At 36.4% G+C, this 22,297-nt stretch overlaps 1 protein-coding gene and 1 non-coding gene across 2 annotated transcripts in view; one reads left to right on the top strand and one right to left on the bottom strand.

Moving 5' to 3' along the window:
- The window catches only part of DYNC2H1 (dynein cytoplasmic 2 heavy chain 1), a 432,306-nt gene that overhangs the window by 138,198 nt on the left and 271,811 nt on the right, over positions 1-22,297 (top strand). Inside the window, exons 56-60 of the mRNA XM_036258012.1 lie at positions 5,467-5,580; positions 6,836-6,996; positions 8,573-8,696; positions 9,492-9,613; positions 18,270-18,356. Of these exons, the coding sequence (XP_036113905.1) occupies positions 5,467-5,580; positions 6,836-6,996; positions 8,573-8,696; positions 9,492-9,613; positions 18,270-18,356 (608 nt within the window). The remainder of the gene's footprint in view (positions 1-5,466; positions 5,581-6,835; positions 6,997-8,572; positions 8,697-9,491; positions 9,614-18,269; positions 18,357-22,297) is intronic.
- Positions 3,612-3,742, bottom strand: LOC118629158. The gene has a single exon (XR_004959400.1). It is a non-coding gene; the product is annotated as a small nucleolar RNA SNORA3/SNORA45 family (small nucleolar RNA).

Raw genomic sequence — 22,297 nt, 5'->3', positions numbered from 1 at the left:
GCTGGAGGTATATCTCGATTCTGATCGGGCTGCTACTGTGGGGGATGGTGCCGGGCTCCTGGCTGTTTACAGTTTCTGTAACCAGCACCTTGGCAGCTCCACTACTGTGCACTGGTCTGTGTTGACACAGGGTGTCCACTGCTCCGATGGTGCCAGGTGCACTGGTGGGCTCAGGTTGCTGGGCCCTAGCCGCTCCCACTGCCTCCTCCCAGGGAAGACCTGGGATCTTCCAAAAAGGTGGGACCTCCCCCCGGTGCAGAGAGAAGAGCCCTGAAGAGCCGCTTACTGTGGTAGCCGGCTGCTCCTGTCCACAGCACAGGAACCTTCTGCTCTGCGGCTCTGCACTGCTCGGGTTTGGTCGTCCACCTTCACGTTCACTCACACTCTCTCCCGTACTCACCCTCCCTCTAATCTGCCTGCTGCCATCTTCCTCACCTCAGACTAATAGTGTTTTGTACTTGAACTTTTGTGGGAGAGCATGGTATTTTCCCATACTATTTTAAATTTTAACTATGTTCTCCTCCATTCACCATATAATAATTTATCTAATCCCTACAAATGTATAATTATAAACATTTTAAAGTTATATAGATTTGTCTATAAATGATTTTATTTGTCTATTCTCTGCTAGTAAAGGTAATATTTCTTTTATTTAAAAAAAATAAAAAACTATCTCGTTGCTCTGGCTTGGTGGCTGAGTTGGTTGGAGCGTCGTCCTTTACACCAAAAGATTATGGGTTTGATTCTAGGTCAGAGGACATACCTAGGTTTCGGGTTCGGTCCCCAGTCTGGGTGAGTATGTGAGGCAACCAATTGATGTTTCTGTCTTTCTCTCTCTTTTCCTCTCTCTAAAATCAATGAACATATTCTCGAGTGAGGATTAAAAAAAATAATCTCCTTTAGGCTTCAAGGGTTTTCCCTGACTTTATATTCTCAATTTTTATAAAATAAGTCTTTATTCATTCTATTTATACTTTCATGATCTTTTAATATTTTGATTGTATCCCCTTTTGTCATTGACTTTCTTTTGTTAAATCATTTCAAAGATTTTTGAGTTCTTTTTTGGCCACGTATTCTTTATTAAAAAAAATTTTTTTTCTTGTATTGATTCTTTAGAGAGAGAAAGGGAGAGGGAGAGAGTGTGAGAAACATCAGAGAGAGAACATTGATTGGCCGCCTTCTGCATGCCCTACTGGGGATTGGGCCCACAACCTGGGCATGTGCCGTGACTGGGAATCGAACCAGTGACCTCTTGGTGCATGGGTTGACGCTCAACCACTGAGCCACACTTGCCAGGTAGGTTTTCTTTTATATCTTTATACCCTCTCAGGATGCTCTTGCACATTAGCTTTTCTTTCTTTCTTCTTTTTAATCTTAACCTGAGCATATTTTTATATTGATTTTGTGTGTGCGTGAGAGAAACATTGATTGTTTGCTTCCTGTGTGCCTTGACCTGGGATTGAACTCATAACCTAATTATGTGCCCTGACCAGAATCAAACCCACAGCCTTTTGGTTCACAGGGCAATGCTCAGCCCTACAGAGCCTCCTGGCCAGGGCACACTCAGAGCTATTTTAATATCTGATCCTTTTGATGTGAACTGTATTTTTTTTTTCTCTCTCCCTCTCGAAATCTCTTAGATCTCTGTTTTCCTTGCTCTGAAAGTTATGACATCTGTCTTTGTTTAGGTTTACTTTCATTCACTGTGCTGGATACAATGTGAGTTCTTTCTACCTGAAAACTTATTTTCTTCAGTTTGGGTAATTTCCTTAAATTATTTTCTTGATAACTCCTTTTCCTGCATTTCTCTGTTCTTGCTTTTTAGAACATTTATTATTTTGTCTTGGGGCTCCCTGGTCTGGTCCTCTAATTTTCTTTTTTTCTAACCTGTTTTGTTCTTTATGTTTTGCTCTAATTTCTTCAACATTTCCTTAAATTTATTTTCCAATTCTCCTACTGAATTTTTCATTTTTGTTATCATATTATTCCTCATGAAGTTTTTTAAAACCTCTACAGTTATCCTTTTGACAGTGTTCTTTTTTTGTTTCATTGTTGCACTATCTCTACTTAGCTCTGCCAGGATATTTGATGACATTTTCTTTTTATTGAATATAATATATTTTACTTTTTGTTTTTTTTCTCTCCATTCACACAAGGGGCTTTTTTTTTTTTTAAATATGTTTTTTTTTTTTTTTTTTTTAAATTTGATTTTAGAGAGAGAGGAAGGGAGAGGGAAAGAGAGATAAAACATTGATGAGAGAGAACACTGATTGGCTGCCTCCTGCATGCCCCTCACTGGGGATCAGGCCCACAACCTGGGCATATGCCCTCACCGAGAATTGAACTGGCAACCTCTTGGTGCATGGTTTGATGCTCAACCACTGAGCCACGCCGGCCGGGCAAGGGGCTTTCTTTAGGTCTGGTCATCTTCATTGGAAATCTGAATATGGGAAGGAGACTTCTGTGTTGTGAACTTCAGGAGAGGGTTATCTGGACTGCTTAGAATTACATAGTGAAAAGAAGATTTCACCTGATATGTTAAATTAGATTCATTGGCGTATGCGAATGTTAAAGGCAATAACATTTCCAGATAATTGATGCTTATGTACACATTCATTGTTTCCAAGATAATTTTATTGAGTTCCTCCTGATCTGGTAAATAATGCATCAGAAAATCAAATATAATTTTCATACTGTAAAACTTTAGCATAATTTTTTTCTCAAGGCAGTTTGGAAACAAATTAATATAAATTATTATTTAAAGCAGTGAGTCATTTTGATTGTTAAAAATACCTGTCAAATAACTTTTTATCTTTATTTGTTTATTGCACTTGTGGACATTTTAATGAACTCCTCTCCATGTGACTCCACCAAAATCATCAATCTTCCCAGCTCTTCAGCCTTGCCAATACCCTTAATATCCTCCTCAGCATTTGTGCTGAAGAATTTATAGGCTGCTTTTGGGAACTTCCCTCCATGCGGCTTCAAGCTACCAGGACACAGGCTCCACCAACACCCTTAATCTTCTCTTCAGCTCTTCTGCTGAAGAATTTGGCCTTCACAATGACAGGCTGCTTTGGGAGCTCTCCCTTCCCCAGAACTTTGTAGTAGCCCAATTGCACCACATCAATGATAGGAGCAGCTCCAGTCTTGGATTTGGCAGCATTTACCCGTGTCTGTTCACTGACCAAGGTCCACAATTTATCAAGGTTGACAGTTGGCCAGAGCTCTGGTTCCTCTTTAATTGGTAATGCCTCATACCAACTTTCCCGAAGTGCCCTGGGTGACTGGAGAGAGAAGGCAGCCGCTTTCCCAGCTTCCCTCCAGTTAAGAAGCTGTGCTTATTGTCTTCATTATCCATCTCCCCCATCACACTGTGAATTTTTAGCAGGCACAGAACTATGGCATAAAAGATACTCCACTCGTCATTGCTGAATTAAACAAATATTTATAAAATGCCCACCAAAGACTTTCAGGAGAAAAAGACTAGTTATTTCATGGAACCAGGTTCTTGAAGTCCCTGAATAACAGATCTTCTAAACCAATAGTTAAAATACCATCCCCTGATTTGTGGGCATAATAAATAAATCTAACTGTTGAATAGATCAATCTGATGCACTAACCTGGTGACTAACTATGTCATGGGGGGGCCACAGTCAGTGAATAAGATCAGTAGTTGCTCTTCGAGGACTCTAGCACACAAAAGCAGTAGCAGATACCCAAGCATGACTCTAGCCTCAAGGTAACTTCTATCTTTAAAGAGCAATTTGAAATATGAAAAGAGTGAAGGCTAAATAAAGGATAATACTGTTAATAATTGTGTATTTATAAAAGCAAAATATTCAACACTGTGTGCCTGTGTTCTCTCAGATTAGTGAACATTAATCAATACTCTTTTCTCTGGGATATTCTAAAAAGAGGTTTTTCTAAGACTGTAGCTACTTGTATTGACTGACAGAAAAATAAGTATGCATCTCATATTTTAAGTTAATTAACTTTGCTTAATTATAAATAGCAGAAAATTCTGTTTGTTATTTTGTAAAAGAAAAAAAAAAGTAGAGTCTGGAGAGAGAGCTTAAATATCAAACTGTGCAACTTCTAAAGCTTGTGGCATAAGGCAAATGCAATAAGAATTCAGAGTAAGGAAAATCTCCACCTGCAGGATAAATTTAATAAAAGAAGGTATAGATCAATTGGCCCTAAAAGGAAGATTTTGATACATGGAGATAGAGAAATTATCTTCCCTATTTAGGAATGGGAGCAGAAGTGACAAAGTAGAGGTGCTTGTGGAAATTTGACTGAGCTGATGATGTGTAAGGTACCTGAAGATAAGGGTTGGATATAAGGAAAAGTTGGTTGGTTCATTGATTCTCAGTTTTGACTATAGATTGGAACCACCTGGGAAGTCTTTAAAAATATCTGTGCCCTAGCTTCATCCAGATTAAGTATATTAACATATTTGGCAATAGAACACCAGGCATTAATTTTTAAGCTTCCAGAATGATTATAATATGGTAGAGAACCACTGTTGTAAGGATTTTTGGCAGGTTTCTTGATGAATTTCCTCTTTGGTTTTTCTGTTAGTATAAATAAACCAAATATAAACATTCACAGTATTCAAGCATTTTTATAGATGCAGGACCCTTGATGTTGCTTTCATGAGCAAAGAAGTCATGTATTATTAAAATATAATTTAGAGCCCTAGCCGGTTTAGCTCAGCGGTTAGAGCGTCGGAGAGACCGGGTTCGGTTCCTGCTAAAGGCACATACCTCGGTTGCAGTTTGTCCCCGGCCCTGGTTGGGTTGTGCGGGTGGCAACCACTCGATGTGTCCCTTTCACGTTGATGTTTCTCTCTCTCCCTCTCTCCCTCCCACTCTATCTGAACAAAAAATGGGAAAATATCCTCAGGTGAGACTAAAAAAAAAAATTCTTTTAAGTATAATTTAGTGTTCTCTGAATTTTTATTAATTTTGTTCATATATTTTCATCAGGTTATTGTAATGATTTTAATTAATTTTTCTCTAACTTAAAGTGTAGAAACACAAACTTCTAATATACTATATAGTTTCCACTCTTAGAATTATAGAAGGCTTCATTTTTAATTTTCTCATTTATGAAATAAGCATAATAGTACTAACCTCTCTCAGTTGTTTGTTGCAAGTGTTAAATGTGTATTATAATCATTTTCAAATTTATGCATATCTGGCTTGTTTGGTTTTTATGTAATAAACATTTAGTACTTTTCTGTCTAAAAAATTAAAACAAATAAAAGATAGGAAATTTCTGATAGCAAATACAGAGTAAATTCTATCATTGGTTTCCTAGGGACTATAGAAATTCTCATGTCAACATTAGAGAAGCATTTAATAGAAAATGTCATTTTAAAATAACTTATATATTGATCTCGTGCTTTTAAATATTGAGTGCATGGAAATTTATTGGGATGCTATTTAAATATTCCTGTAGGATGCTAGTGAGCAAAAGACAGAGCTTGAAAGACTGAAGCACAGAATAGCAGATGAAGTTGTTAAAATTGAAGAAAGAAAAAACAAAATTGATGACGAATTAAAAGAAGTACAGGTAAGTTAAAAAAGGAAACACTGTAAGAGCCATTTACCTTTTTGACTTCCAGTTGTATATAGGGATTTAAACATCATTTGCTGAAATTATTTCCTAACAGTGTTATCAAATGTGGCTCTAATTATAATTAAGGTACTATTTGGAAAAGAGAAGCAGGAGGGGAAGTCTTCCAGGAGAAGTAAGGAAATTAACTGATGGTAACTAATCATCAAGAGATACCCCAGCCAGTGTGGCTCAGTGGTTGAATGTTGACCCATGCACCGAGAGGTTGCTGGTTCAATTCCTGGTCAGGGCACATGCCTAGGTCGTGAGCCAAATCCCCAGGGTGGGGCATGCAGGAGGCAGCCAGTTGATGTTCTCTCTCATCAATGTTTCTATCTTTCTCTTTTTTCTTTCTTTAAAAATCAATAAAAAAAAACCCATCAGAGATAAACCAAAAAACTTATATGCATAACCAATGGAAGCAGACAATAGAGCAGAGAGGGTGGAGTGGGATGGATAGGAGCAGGGAGGAGGGGTCAATGGGAGAAATAAGTAGGGACATTTGTAATACTTTCAACAATAAAGGTATATTAAAAAAAACAACTTTGTTTCCATGAATCATGTTGTTTTGATTGTAAAGGAAAAAAATACAAATTAAGACAAACTCTTAGTCTCTTTTTTTGGAGACCTGACTAAATTAACTAATTAGTTGTAGAATATAAAGAGCTTTTTGAAAATGGCAACTTGTCTCAAAAACAATTAGATTTTCCAAATCAGACTGTTGCTGTTATGGTGGCAAGGACTCTTACTTTCTCAACTTGATCATTTTGTACTTTATGTTTTAAAGCACTTTGATATTTGAAGAGAAAGCATGTTAGTAACTAGAGTCTTTTTATATTTTATTTTTTGTTAATCCTCACCTGAGGATATTTTTTCATTGATTTTTAGAAAGAGTGGAAGGGAGGGAGAGGTAGAGAAAGAGAGAGAGAGAGAGAGGGAGAGAAACATCAATGTGAGAGAGACACTTCCATTGGTTGCCTCCCACACACACCCAGCTGGTGCTGGGATCGAACCTGCAACCTAGGTATGTGCCCTTGACAGAGAATGAACTCATGACTCTTTGGTGTGAGGGCCAACTCTTCAACCAGTGATCCACACTATTCATGATAAGAGTCATTTTTATTAAAATGACAACTATTCAGTAATTTGTAATGAGCTAACAATTTTTTCACATTTATCTTTTGAAAGTAAAAATGCCCTTATTGTTTTTTAGCCTCTAGTGAATGAAGCAAAACTAGCAGTTGGAAACATTAAGCCAGAATCTCTTTCAGAAATTCGCTCACTGCGTATGCCACCTGATGTAATCAGAGACATTCTTGAAGGAGTTTTAAGGTTGATGGGTATCTTTGATACATCTTGGGTGAGCATGAAAAGGTAAATTTTTGAATTTGTGAAAAATGCTATTATTTTATCAATGAATTACACATTCCTTTATATTTTAAAATATTTGTTATTTTTTTCTCTCAAACTGAACTTCATCAAATTCCCTGGTATTTGCACACTTTGCCCTGGTATTTCAAGATAATCAGTAGAACATATATCGAGACTTATTTTTTTCCTTTAACATAAGTGATTGTTAAGTGTCAAAAGAGGAGGAAAAGAAAGGCTTATGGTCATTAAGAGTATCTCAGTAATTACAATCATTTATTTGATTCTCACACAGTACAGAGTATTGTGTTTACTGTAATTTACTGATGAAGAAAATATAGTCACTGTTCTCAAGGATTCTTGCACTCTCGGCAGACGGAGAGCAAGAGCCCATAAATAATACAAGAGAAATGTATACTAGAAAAGACTGAGTGCTAACATAATATGCAACAATGCAGCTTCAGGTTTTATACTGTAGCAGTGTTATGGTATTTAATTCCATTTTAGGATTTGGGTTGATAGTAAAGTCCTTTTCTATCTGGAGATGGGAGAGGAGATTTAGGTTCAGAGAACACTTTAAATACCCATCTGAGAAAGCAGAAAAATGTCTTGCATATCCTAGAACATAGGAGTATCCAGTAGTTCACAGAAAGGGATGTGGGTAGAATAACTAGATTGTAATTCCTTTATTTCAGTGCTCCAGGTTATTCACAGAATATGAGGGAAACTTGTGCATCTTTTTGTAGTTTCTCCTTGTTTATAAAAAACATGGATAGTCCATTTGAAGCTTACATTCTTCCATCTCCTACTTTTTGTTAGCTAATAGATTAAAAGTATCTTGAGGATACAGAGAAAAGGGAACTCTAGTACACTGCTGGTGGGAATGCAGACTGGTGCAGCCACTATGGAAAACAATATAGTGTTTCCTCAAAAAATTAGAAATGGAACTTTCATTTGACCCAGTGATCCCACTTCTCGGAGTATATCCTATGAAGCCTGAAACACCAATCAGAAAGAATATATGCACTCCCATATTCATAATAGATCTATTTACAATAACTAAGATCTGGAAACAGCCCAAGTGTCCATCAGTAGATGAGTGGATTTAAAAGCTATGGTACGTTTACACAATGGAATACTATGCAGCTATAAGAAACAAAGATCTCTTAACCTTTGAGACGGCATGGAGGGTCCTGGAGACCATTATGCTAAGTGAAATAAGCCAGTCAGAGAAAGACAAGTATATCACATGATCTCACTTCTTTGTGGAATATAATGAACAAAATAAGCTGAGGGACAAAATAGATCCAGAGACATAGAAGTAGGGAACAGACTGACAAACCTCAGAGGGAAGGTGGGTAGGGGGGCAAGAAGAGATAAACCAAGGAACTTATGTGCCTATATGTATAACCAATGGTGAGCGCAGGGAGGAGGGTGTCAGTGGGGAAAAAAGGAGGAAATCTGTAATACAACAATAAAGATTTAAAAAAGTATTGCATACACCATTTTGTTAAATTGATATTTTTGTAAGAACTAGCAAATTTTATTTAACCTCATTTGAAGTAATATGCTTTCATTTTAGTTTCCTTGCGAAAAGAGGTGTGAGAGAAGACATAGCAACCTTTGATGCACGAAATATTCCAAAGGAAATAAGAGAGAGTGTTGAAGAACTTCTTTTTAAAAATAAAGGATCTTTTGATCCAAAGGTAATTTTTAAGAGTTGTGTCATTAATTCCCTTTCCATGCTAAATAATATCCTATTTATTAAAAAGTGATGACTTATCATCAATTTCTCAGATTGATAACTAAACGTTTTAAAAAGTAAGGTGTACATATTATAGGTAATAAGCATTTACCTGCAGAACTAGGTAAACTAGAATTGAGGTTGGAGGCGGGTGGTGCATATTTATCATCGTAAGTGGTTTTTAAATCATACTCCCTGCTGTCAGTGGTAAGTTCCCAGTCTATCTTGTCTTAATTTCCAACTTGCCTGGTGTGCTTTTCTTTCTTCCTGTGTGCTTGTCATATAATAATAGATATCTGTATTAGGATACTTGTATCTAATTTCAGTGAACAGTTTAAATTCCATGATTCTGATATTTTTTTCAGACTCGTTATTCAAATGGTATGTACGTCTTCTTTGGTACTAAAAACCATGGTTTGAAAATTGGTTTTATTTCATATCGATGTATTCCATGTAGAGAAGAGAAAGAATTGATGCATAAGCATTGTGTGGACAGACACAGTCACCATAAAAGTGACTAATAGAGTACTTAATGTATTGATAAAAGATCATTATATTAAAGATTGTATGAGGTTCAAAAAGATTTGAAGCAAAAAGTAAAATGTTTTCATTTTGCTTTTATTTTAGCTATGAACCAAACCTTCATTTTGGAGGGATAATTTATTAAATAGATGCTTAAGTAAAATATAGTAGAGTTAACTTTGCTTTTATGTGACTCTGGATATGTGAAGCTGGATAACTTGTGCTGGTGTTTCAGAACGCGAAGCGTGCCAGCACGGCAGCTGCCCCTCTGGCTGCCTGGGTCAAGGCGAACGTGCAGTACTCTCATGTCCTGGAACGGATTCAGCCTTTAGAAACGGAGCAGGCAGCTTTAGAATCGTAAGTGACTTAGGAAATACAAACAACTCTAACCTTTATTTTCATCAATTTGATGACTTATATTATTAGGATTGATTTAGAATCTGAAAAGGAAGCTGACAACATTAAAACCTATAAAAAGAGTCAATTAATTATAAACTAAATGTTAAACATACTAAGAAAAGAAAAACCAACTAATAGGAGTTGGAAAGTGTTGTTGGAAGGATACGTTGGTAGACATTCTTTTAGAAAGAGCTCAAGTTTTGTAAAGCAATAGTATTAAAGTACAAAAAAAGAAGGTTTTGGAAATATAGGGCTTTTAAATTTGTTTTGCCTTCTAAGTAATAGGCAATGTTTTGTATATACTTTCTAAAACATTCTCTGGGGCAGGTAGGGGGAAATTTTAACCATTTATTTTTTGAGTTTGCGCCCTGGCTGGTTTGGCTCAGTGGTTGGAGTGTCGGCCTGTGGACGAGAGAGTCCTGGGTTCTGTTCCCGCTAGGGGCTCATACCAAAAAAAAAAAAAATCTTAATCTGCTGTTGTTACCAGGTCAGGATTGTATTTTATCTCAGTTTGTTCTTATACAGACTAAGAGGTATGTTATCTTCTTGATTGTTCAATTTTTTAATTTTGTTTTTTGTTCTCACCTGAGGACATTTTTGCATTTATCTTCAGATAGAGTGGGAGGGAGAGAGAGAGACAAACATCGATGTGAGAGAGACACATTGTCTGCAGGCCAACGCTCTAACCGCTGAGCCAAACCAGCCAGGGCCGATTGTTCAGTTTTTGACATTCTTATTCAAGATTTTTAGTGCCCTAAACTTTATAATTTTCTTACTGTAATTATGTGAAATTCTTATGTTAAATCATGTTAAATTTATACATATTTTGACTCTAAATATTTTCCACAGCTGAGACATATGGCTTCTATTTCCATTCTTGTCCAGCTCTTTGTTATTCTTAATATTAATAATTACCTTATTTTTTCAATAGTTTTCTTTTTCTGTTTACATATCACATATTTATTCATGGTCTTCCAGTCAGAACCTAAAACATATTCAGAATATGTGTGTTCTACTTATTTTTTTCTTATCATTACCCATGCTAGAGTCTTATGTCCTTCTGTTTCAAAGTGGATTAGTTCGTCCCGAGGCCTGCTGCTTACAGCTATTATCTTGAGACTTTTCTTCACTATTTTCCTGGGGATCACCTTTGTCTCTTTTCTGATGGTATTCTTTTATTATGGGTCCCTGCCTTTCTCTATTTTAGTTCAGCCCTTCATTTTTCTAGAGCGCTTCCTTCACATTAGCTTCCTAAGAAAGGGTAAATGGGATGAAAAATATTTTGAGATCCTTTAATGTCTAAAATTGTCTATAGTATAATAGTATACCATTATATGTGATCAATAATTGGGCTGGGTTTAGAACACTAGGTTAGAAATAGTTTGATTTCACAGTTTTGAAGACCTTACTCTATTGTGGTGGTTCTCAAAGTGTGGTTCCTGAACCAACAGCATCAATGTCACCTGGGAACTTGTTTAGAGCACACATTTCTTAGCTTCATTCATACTTACTGAACCAGATACACTGTGGGGCTGGGGGGGGGGGGGTGAGGCCTTGCAGTCTGTGTTTTGACAAACAACGGGGACTGTGCCATGTACAAATGCAGTGTGGCCTGGCCATTTGATAACACCCTCTCAGTGTTTGTGGGTATTTTGGGAGGAAGAGGTCAGTCATTTCTGTAGAAAAATCCTCACAGATTCTGCCTAGGATGTGGTTAGGGTGGATGAGGGGTATAAGCTTGACTTCCAGGACTGTGTTAAGCAGATAGTCTACTCTTATTGGGGGAGGCAATCTGAGGTCAAAATATTTTTTTTTTATTATTATTTTATTTTTGTTACAGATGTTTCTCCTTTTTTCCCCCATTGACACCCTCCTCCCCATCCCCCAACCCGGTCCCCAGCTTTGTTGTCCATGTCCATTGTTTATGCGTACATGCATGTAAGTTCCGTGGTTTATCTCTTACCTCCCCCCACCAACCCCTATTCTGAAGGTTGTCAGTCTGTACCCTACTTCCACGTCTCTGGGTCTACCCTATTCCTCAGACTGTTATGTTCATTGTATTCCACAAATAAGTGAGATCATGTGGTATTTGTCTTATTCTACTTGGCTTGTTTTGCTTAAGATAATATTTTCCAGGTCCCTCCATGTCGTCTCAAAGGATAAGAGATGTTTCTTTCTTACAACTGCATAGTACTCCATTTTGGATATATACCACAGCTTTTTTATCCATTCGTCTGTTGATGATCCAAGGGCTGTTTCCAGATCTTAGCTATTGTCAATAGTGCTGCTATGAACATGGAGGGGGGGATACATGTATTCTTTCTGATTGGTGTTTCAGGCTTCCTAGGGTATATTCCTGGAAGTAAGATCACTGGGTCAAATGACAATTCAATTTTTAATTTTTTGAGGTAACACCATAGTGTTTTCCATAGTGGCTGCATCAGTTTGCATTCCCACCAGCAATGTACTAGAGTCCCCTTTTCTCCACACCCTCGCCAACACTTGTTGTTTGATGATTTGTTGATGGCGGCCATTCTGACAGGTGTGAGGTGATACCTCATTGTTGTTTTAATTTGCATCTCTTTGATAATTAGTGATGTTGAGCATTTCTTCATATGTCTCTTGGCCATTTGTATGTCCCGTTTGGAGAGGTGTCTATTTAGCTCCTCTGCCCATTTTTCAATTGGGTTCTTTGTCTTCCTTTTGTTGAGTTGTATGAGTACTCTATATATTTTGAAAATTAACCCCTTATCTGATGTATTATTGGCAGTGATGCTCTCCTGTACAGTGGGTTTTAATGGTTGTTTCTTTTGCTGTGCAGAAGCTTTTTAGTTGATGTAGTCCCATGTGTTAATTTTTTCCTTTGTTTCTGTTGCCTTAGGTGATGTATCAGTGAAAACTCTGCTGTATATGATGTCCAAAATTTTGTTGCCTACATTTTTTTCTAGGATTTTTATGGATTCACTGGTTACATTTAAGTCTTTTATTTATTTTGAGTTTATTCTTGTGTACGGTGTAAGTTGATGGTCTAGATTCATTTTTTTGCATGTAGCTGTTCAATTTTCCCAACACCATTTATTAAAGTGGCTGTCTTTACTCACTGTATGCTCTTGCCTCCTTTGTCAAATATTAATTGAGCATAATGTCTTGGGTCCATTTCTGGGTTCTCTGTTCTGTTCACTGGTCTATATGCCTGTTCTTGTGCCAGTACCATGCTGTTTTGATTACAGTAGCTTTGTAGTATAATCTGATACCCGGTATTGTAATCCCACCTACTTTGACCTTCTTTTTCAAGACTGCTGTGGCTATTTGGGGTCTTTTTTGGTTCGATACGAACTTTTGAAGTATTTGTTCTAGTTCTGTGAAGTATATTGTTGGTATTTTGATGGGGATTGCATTGAATCTATAGATTGCTTTGGGTAATATAGACATTTTAATGATGTTAATTCTTCCAATTCATGAACAAGGTATGTGCTTCTACTTTTTTAGATCTTCCTCTTATTTCTCTTTTTTTTCTTTTCCTATCCTCACCTGAGGTCATTCTTCCACTGTTTGTTCAGATAGAGTGGGAGGAAGAGAGAGGAAGAGAGAGAAAGAGAGAAACATCGACGTGAAAGGGACACATTGAGTGGCTGCCAACTGCATGACCAACCAGGGCCGGGGACAAACTGCAACTGAAGCATGCGCCTCCAGTGGGAACCGAATCTGGGTCTCTCTGGACCGCAGGCTGATGCTCTAACCACTGAGCCAAACCAGCCATGACTCTTCTTTTTTCAGTGTCCTATAGTTTTCTGCAAATAGGTCCTTTACTTCTTTGGTTAAGTTTATTCCTAGGTATCTTAATTTTTTTGCCGCAGTGGTAAATGGGATTGTATTTTCAGTTTCTCTTTCTGTGAGTTCATCATTGGTGTACAAGAATGCTGTTGATTTCTTGACGTTAATTTTGTATCCTGCTACTTTGCCAAATTCATTTATTAAGTCCAGTAGATTTTTGATGGAGTCTTTAGGGTTTTCTATGTATAATATCATGTCATCTGCAAATGATGACAGTTTCACTTCCTCCTTTCCAATTTGAATCCTTTTTGTTTTTCTTCGTGTCTGATTCCGGTGGCTTAAATGAGAGTGGTGAGAGTGAGCATCCCTGTCTTGTTCCTGTTCTTAAGGGAAATGCTTTTAGTTTTTGCCCATTGAGTATGATGTTGGCTATAAGTCTTTATTATGTCTAGATATGATCCTTCTATTCCCACATTGCTGAGCGTTTTTATTAGAAATGGGTGCTGGATTATTTCAAATGCTTTTTCAACATCTATTGATATGATTATGTGCTTTTTAGTCTTCATTTTGTTTATGTGGTGTATCACATTTATTGATTTGTGAATATTGTACCAGCCTTGCATCCCTGAGATGAATCCCACTTGGTCATGGGGAATAATTTTTCTGACGTATTGCTGGATCCAATTTGCTAGAATTTTGTTCAGGATTTTGGCGTGTATGTTCCCCAGGGGTATTGGCCTGTAGTTTTCTTTCTTTGTAGTGACTTTTTGTGGTTTTAGAATTAGAATTATGCTGGCCTCATGAAAAGAGTTTGGAAGTCTTCCTTTTCTTTGAATTTTTTGAAATAGTTTGAGGAGAATGGGTGTTAGTTCCTTGAATGTTTGGTAAAACTCCCTCATCAAGCTTTCCGGGCCTGGAATTTTTTTTGCTGGGAGTCTTGATTATATCTTCAATTTCTTTTGTTGTTATTGGTCTGGTCAAGTTTCTATCTCTTCCCAGTCCAGTTTTGGAGACTATGTGTTTCTAGAAATTTGTCCATTTAGCTTAGATTGTCAAATTTGTTGCCATATAATTGTTCATGGTAGTTGTTAACAATCTTTTGTATTTCTGTGGTGTCAGTTGTTACTTCTCCTCTTTCATTTCTGATTTTGTGTATTTGAGTTCTCTCTCTGTTTCTTGGTGAGTCTAGCTAAGGGTCCATCAATCTTGTTTATCTTTTCAAAAAACCAGCTCTTTGTTTCATCGATCCTTTGAATTGTATTTTGATCTCCATGTCATTTATTTCTGCTCTGATCTTTACTATTTCCTTCCTTCTACTTGCTCTGGGGTTTTCTTTTTATTTGCTTTCTAGTTCTTTAAGTTGTGAGGTTAGATTGTCTCAGAAATTTTTCTTGTTTCCTGATGTAGGCTTAATGCTATGAACTTCCCTCTCAGAACTGCTTTCGCCGCATTCCATAGATTTTATGTTGTTGTGTGTTCATTTTCATTGATTTCCAGGAAGTTTTAAATTTATTCCTCGATCTCAGTAACCCATTCATTGTTTAATAACATGCTATTTAGCCTCCATGTGTTCCAATGTGTTTGCATGTTCTTGTTGCAATTGATTTCTAGTTTCATGCCATTGTGATCTGAGAAGATACTTGATATGATTTCAATCTTCTTGAACCTGTAGAGATTTAGTTTGTGTCCTATTATTGTGGTCTATCTTTGAGAATGTCCCATGTGCACTTGAGAAGAATGCGAATTCTGTAGTTTTGAAGTGTAATTCTCTGTAGATATCTATTAAATCCATTTGGTTTAGTGCTTCATTTAGAGTCTCTGTTTCCTTGCTAATTTTTTGTGTAGATGATCTATCCAGTGATGTCAGCAGGGTGTTGAAGTCCCCTGCTATGATTGTATTGCTGTTGATTTCTCCTTTGAAGTCCTCCAGAAGATTTTTAATATATTTTGGTGCTCCTGTATTGGATGCATATATGTTTTTCAAGGTTATATCTTCGTGTTTGATAGATTCTTTCAATATTATGTAGTGGCCTTCTTTGTCTCTAGTTATGGCCTTCATTTTGAAATCTTCTTTATCAGATATGAGTATTGCTACCCCAACTTTTTTTCCTTTCCGTTCGCTTGGAAGATTTTTTCGATCCTTTCACTTTCAACCTATGTGAGTCTTTTGTTGTGAGGTGGGTCTCTTGTAAACAACATATATATGCATCATGCTTTCTTATTAGTCAGCTATTCTGTGTCTTTTTATCAGAGCATTGAATCCATTTACATTTATGGTGATTTTTGATATGTACTTATTTATTGCCAGTTTTGCTTAGTGTGGACATATTTTTCTTCCTATTTCTTCTACTAATTACAGCAGTCCTTTTGACATTTCCTACAGTGCTGGTTTGATGCTAATATATTCCCTTTGCTTTTTTTTTTGGTCTGGAAAGCTCTTTATTTGACCTTCTATTTTGAATAATAGCCTTGCTGGATAGAGTAGTCTTGGATTCAGATCTTTGTTTTTCATGACCTTGATTACTTCATGCCATTTTCTTCTGGCCTATATTGTTTCTGTTGATAAGTCAGCTTATAGCCTTATTTGGGTTCCTTTGTAGGTAACCTGTTGGTTATATCTTGCTGCTTTTAGGATACTCTGTTTGTCTTTAATTTTTGGCATTTGAATTACTATGTGTCTTGGTGTGGACCTGTTTGAGTTCTTCTCACTTGGGGGGCTTTATACTTCTTGTACTTGAATGCCTTCTTCCTTTACCAAATTACAGAAATTTTCTATCAGTATTTCTTCAAATAAACTCTCTAATTCTTGTTCATTTTCTTGTTCTTCGGGGATTCCTATGATGCAATATTATTACGTTTCCAGTTTCCCACTGTTCTCTTAAGCTATCTTCCTGTATTTTAATTGTTTTTTCCTTTTGAGTTTCTGATTGGTTGATTTTTTTTCTACCTTGTCTTCTAATTCACTCATCTGGTCCTCAGCTTCCTCTACTCTGCTGTTTAGTCCTTCCAATGTGTCCTTAATTTCTGCTGTGTCATTCTTCATTTTTTGGGTCGTTTTCATTTCTACTTGGTTGATTTTCAATGTTTCAATGTCTTTCCTCATGATGTTCATGTCCTTACTCATGCTGTTGAACTCCTTCAATATCATGGCTCTGAATTCTACCTCTCATAACTTGGTTAACTGTGTTTTATTTATCTCATCTTCAGTAGACGTCTCTTGTTCTTTCATTTGGGATTTGTTTTTTTGTTTCACCATTTTGGCTATGTCAGTGGGTTTTGGAGCCTGGCAAATTTTCCCTATGATTGATGGTGTTCTGCCATTTTTGGCTCCCTCTACTGGGTTTGGATGAGTGAGGGAGGAACCACGTTAAACACCATGGTCAAGTCTTACTTTCTTGGGTAGATTTGCAGTCCCAGGCCCAGTTATCCTGTAGCTTTTTGCCTTGCGGCTATTAGTTGTGGTTACTTGAAGAGCCTTGGGTTCTCAGTTGAATGAAAAAGTCCCTCAGGTGTTCAGCATAAGAGGATTTCCCAATGGTGGGGCAGATGCTGGTTGATAATGAGCCTCAATTTGCATTTCAGTGGCCCACCTGGGCTGAATTTCTAAGGGAGGACCTGCCACCTCTCTCTAGAGTCCTGGGAAGGAGTAAGATGGCCAACATCCTGTGTGGCCGCAACTCTGCAAAAGCTCTGAGTGCCCTCCAAATCCTGATTGTCCCCACACAGTTTCAATTCAGTCTGCCTTCCTTCTGCTGGAGCCCAAGGTTGGTGGCTGTGGCTATTTAGCGTTCTTTCCTGGCCATCTGCGCTGTGGAGCGGGCTTGGGATTTTTAACCCCGAGTCACAGCTAAGACGGCTGCCGTTCTTGAGCTCCCAACCCACCTCTCGCGCCTCCGCAATTCTACCAGGATTGATTCAGTGTCCTTGGTTATATGATCCTTGCAAGCTGCTTTTCTACAACAAATTGTCTTTATTTTCGTTGTAATTCCAGTTTGGTCCTGGGAGATGATCTGTGTAGCTTCCATTCACTCTGCCGCCATTTTGGAGTCTCCCTCAGAATCTGTATAATATCGACGACTAAACAATCCTCTGTTTTTAGCTCTATTATTATCTTCAGAGGTACCTATTGTCTACATTTTCTTGAGGATTTTAGAATTTTTATTAGCTACTCTTCCTGTAGTCATTTAACATTTGGGTTTTTAATTTCTGGTATGTTTGTTATCACTTTTCAAAATTTTATTAAATTATTCTTTTGTAATACTTTTCTCCTTCATCTTTTTCATCTTGTGCATGTATATCTTTTTTAATACCTAGGTTTCTTTTGGTAGAGTTTTAGAAGGGATAATAGATAAATGACTATATTTACCATTTTTATTCAGAAATCTACACACACAAATGTTTTGTTTATAAAAACAATGTATTTGTTGATTTGAGAGAGAGAGAAAGAGAGAGAGAGAGAAACATTGAGTGGCTACCTCCTGTATGCATCCTGACCTGAGTTGGAACCTGCAACATGGGTGTGTGCCCTGACTGGGAGTCAAACTGGTGACCTTTGGGTGCGTGGGATGATGCTTAACCAATTGAGTCACACTGGCCAACACCACACAGAAGTATTTTTAAATATACACTCCTGGAAGTGGTATGGTTAAGTCAGAGAATATATTTTTAATTTTAGCATTGCTTTTCAAATCAAATTTTAAGTTAAGATCTTATGACTACTGAATTATTGACAGTTTTCATTGTCATTTATTTATCATAAAATTACATTTTATGGTGCTATTGTTGCATTTTGTTGATATCTAAAATAGAATGACTTATATAAAATTGAATTGTATTTTAGCAATTTGAAGAAAACTGAAAACAGAAAAAGGAAACTAGAGGAGCTGCTTAATTCTGTTGGTCAAAAAGTATCAGAACTCAAAGAGAAGTAAGTTAAGTTTTAAAATGTATTTTGGATATTTGAAAACATACCTCAACAATTTTTTTTTATTTTGAAAATCTTAGTTATAATTACTGTTTTCATTTTGTTTTATTATTTATCACTCTAAAATTGCTAAAGGTTAAAATAATATGGAAGGTATTCTTTTTTCTAAAAAAATTTTTTTATGATCAGAACCAAAATATTTTAAGTCTCCATTGGTATAGTTAACACTATATATATATTTATTTCCAAGTATTGGAAAGTTGAGCAAGATAAATGGAATGTGATGACTTAATACTGAGACTGTTTACATTTGGTATTCCTTTTCTTTATTGTTTTGACTTTAATATTTTAGGCTCTTTATTTCAGATGATACTATTCTATAATCTTTTATGAGGGGGTATGATCGCATTTTAAAAAGGTTTATTCTTTTAACCTTGTAAGTTTGGATGTTGAAAAAAATGTTCCCTGTACAAATATTGTACTCCAATTTAAGGACCATTTATGAATATTATTAATCTTAAAACCTTTCATGTACTCTGGGTTCCTGTGATTGATTTTTAGTGTAGGTAGAAAATATTAGCATGGGATTTATTATAATTATGGGAACATTTGTCTTTATAAAATGTTAGGATTGAAAATGGAGCATACAGTAGTTCCCCCTCATCTGTAGGGGATATGCTCCAAGATCCCCCCTTCCCCACTGATGCCTGAAACTGTGGATAGTATGGAAACCTATTTATGGTATGATTTTTCTTTTTAATTTTAAATTTTTTTGGTTTCTTTTTCTTTTTTTTTAGTATTTTTTTCTTTTTCTTTTATTATTATTATTTTTTCCCCAACTTTTATTAATTTTTTTTGTTACAGGAATTTCTCCCCCCCCCCGACACCCTCCTCCTCATGTTTTTTTTTAATACATACCTATGATAAAGTTTATTTTATGAATTAGATAAAATAAATATTTATAATAACAAATAATAAAATAGAACAATTATAACATTATACTCTAATAAGAATTATGTAAATATGGTCATTAGTTTCAGTGGATCCCTTGTTGAAGTCTTTATATACACATTATTTTCTGGTGTAATATGTTGCCAGCAATAAGAACACATTTTCTGTTCATGTATTTCTACCCCACAAATTTAATGCCTTTTCATCTTAACTAAACACTTATCATGTACTATGGCCATAAATTTTGTAGTTAGAGGTGCAATAGCAAAACTAGCATGAATTTCTTTTTCCTTTTTTCACAATTTTATGCATAGAAGATTCATTCTTACCATAGATCTTAGCAACCTCAGCATACAACTTTTTTCTTTTTCTTTTCTAAGTTGAGAACTTTCCCATTTTCACTTAAACAGAACACTTTGCAGCTTTTCATTGGTATATTCGTACTGCCAGCATCACTACTCTTGTGTTTGGGGCCACTATTACGTAAAATAAATGTTACTCGAACAGAGCACTGTAATCCTGTGACAGTCTATCTGATAGCTCAGATGGCTGCTGAGTAACTAACAGTGGGTAGGTATACAGTGTGGATATGTGGACAAAGTGGTGATTCACTTCCTGGGCATGTACAGAACTGGATGGTATGAGTTATAATCACACCACTCAGAATGGCTCACAATTTAAACCTTATGAATTATTTATTTCTGGAATGTTTTATTTAATATTTTTGGGCTGTGGTTGGCCTCAGGTAACTGAACTTACAGAAAGCAAAACTGCAGGGGGGGACTACGGTATGCAGTTAAATATAGTACATGTTATCATTTGCTTTCGGTTTGATGAAACTAAAACTTTTTATGTTAACACATTTTTTTCCAAGTGGTATGTTGCATTTCCTTTTTTTCTTAAGGAAGAAATAGAATTTATTATTTTTTTAAAAAGTTAACCTTTTATTTATTTATTTTTCATTTTTTTCTTTATTGATTTTCAAGAGAGAGGAAGAGAGAGAGAGAATCATTAATGAGAGAGAACATCTATTGGCTGCCTCCTGCATGCCCCCCACTGGGAATTTGGCCCACAACCTGGGCATGTGCCCTGACCGGGAATTGTACTGGGGACCTCTTGGTGCATGGGTCAGTGCTCAACCACTGAGCCACACCGGCCAGGCAGAAATAGAAATTATTGTACCAAGAAAGAAAGTCGTTAGGAAGCTGAAGATTAGAGAGGCTATTTTTGCCTAATTTGAGCAGCTAGTAAATGACTAAGTTAGCATTAGATTCTAGATTTGTCTAGCATCATAAAGTTCCTGTTTTTAATCACTACATAATACTACCAATATTTTGGAAAAATTATTATGAAAACCTTCAGAATTAACTTTTAAATTTTTTTTTTTATCCTTACCTGAGGACATTTTTTTTTTTTTTTTCATTTATCTTCAGATAGAGCAGGATAAAGAGCGGAGGGGAGAGAGAGAAACGTTGATGTGAGAGAGACACATCAACTTGCCACCCACATGACCCCAACTGGGGTCAGGGACAAACTGCAACTGAGGTACGTGCCCTTAGTGGGAACCAAACCCGCGACTCTCTGGTCCATTGGCTGACGCTTTAACCGCTGAGCCAAACAGGCCAGGGCAACTTTTAAGTAAAACAGAATGACATTTCCATTTTAGAGTCATTTTCAAGAATGAATTCTGGTTAAAATGCAGCTATTTATCATCATCCTTTCATTAAGATTTAATTGACTCTAGGTTATGAGTGGCAATCTTCTTTTTTTTTATCCTCACCCGAGGACATTTTTTTTTGCATTTATCTTGAGACAGAGCAGGAGGAAGAGAAGAGGGAAGAGAGAGAGAGAAACATTGATGTGAGGGAGACACATTGACTGGTTGCCACCCACACGACTCCAACTGGGGCTGGGGACAAACTGCAACTGGGGTACATGCCCTTAGTGGGAACCGAACCCAGGCCTCTCTGGTCTGCGGGCCAATGCTCTAACCACTGAGCCAAACTGGCCAGGGTGACAATCTTATTTTCTTGTATATTTACAAGGATGAGGGAGTTAAAATGTAAGTATGATCTATCAGTTTTTAAGTTCTAATTTGACAACGTTTAGGTGACAGTTGCCATTTTTATACAACTTATGCAGAGATATGCAAGTCAGTTTTATTCGGCAAATATTTATCACAAAACCACGTACAAGGTGTAGTATGAATTGAGGTGAACAAAGATGTAGTTGCTTTCCAGATCTAGAGCAGTGTGTCCAAGGGACTTGATGAATTGATGGAAATGTTTCATAAGCTCCACTATCTAGTATGGTAGCCATTAATGATATGTGGCTAATTGAGAAGTTGGATAATATGACTGAGGCATTGAATTTCAAATTTTATCTGATTTTCATTAATTTAAGTTTAAGTAGCCACTTGTTGCTAGTGGCTACCATATTGAGTATATGAATTCTAGAGTCTTAAGTCTAAGGGAAGAAGGAAAAGTACACTTAAAGAGGCACTAAAAAAATATACTGTAAAGTTAATAGAACTTAATATCAGACATATGTATATATTTTTAGATCCTCTGGTAATTTTTAAGTACTGTGTAATAATCTATTTGGATATGAGTTTTTATATCCTTGACATTTGGTACGCACTTATGTTATTTGTTGAAGGACTAAGTATTCATGTGGAATAGTACTGCTATATTTAATAAAACAATAAATTTGTACAAATATTTTTTAAAGGAAAATAATTTTTAAAGATAAATTTTGGTGAATGGGCATGTAAGGAGAGTATATATATAGTGTGTATATATATATTTTTGATAGCTGGATATTTAAGGGAATTAGAGTGAGGAGTGAGGTAGGGAGAAGGAAGGGATGAAAGTTATTCTAGGCAAATGGAACACCCTGAAAGACACAGAATAGGAGGATAGAGCATTTTCTGAGCCAAAATAATTACTCAGGTGTTTACATATAGTTTTGTTGGACTGGAATAGAATGAAAGC

The sequence above is a fragment of the Molossus molossus genome, unplaced genomic scaffold (assembly GCF_014108415.1).
Source record: "Molossus molossus isolate mMolMol1 unplaced genomic scaffold, mMolMol1.p scaffold_m16_p_13, whole genome shotgun sequence".
Taxonomy (NCBI): domain Eukaryota; kingdom Metazoa; phylum Chordata; class Mammalia; order Chiroptera; family Molossidae; genus Molossus; species Molossus molossus.
Note: the sequence above shows the minus strand (reverse complement) of the source record. Positions and strands in the feature narration are given on the sequence as shown.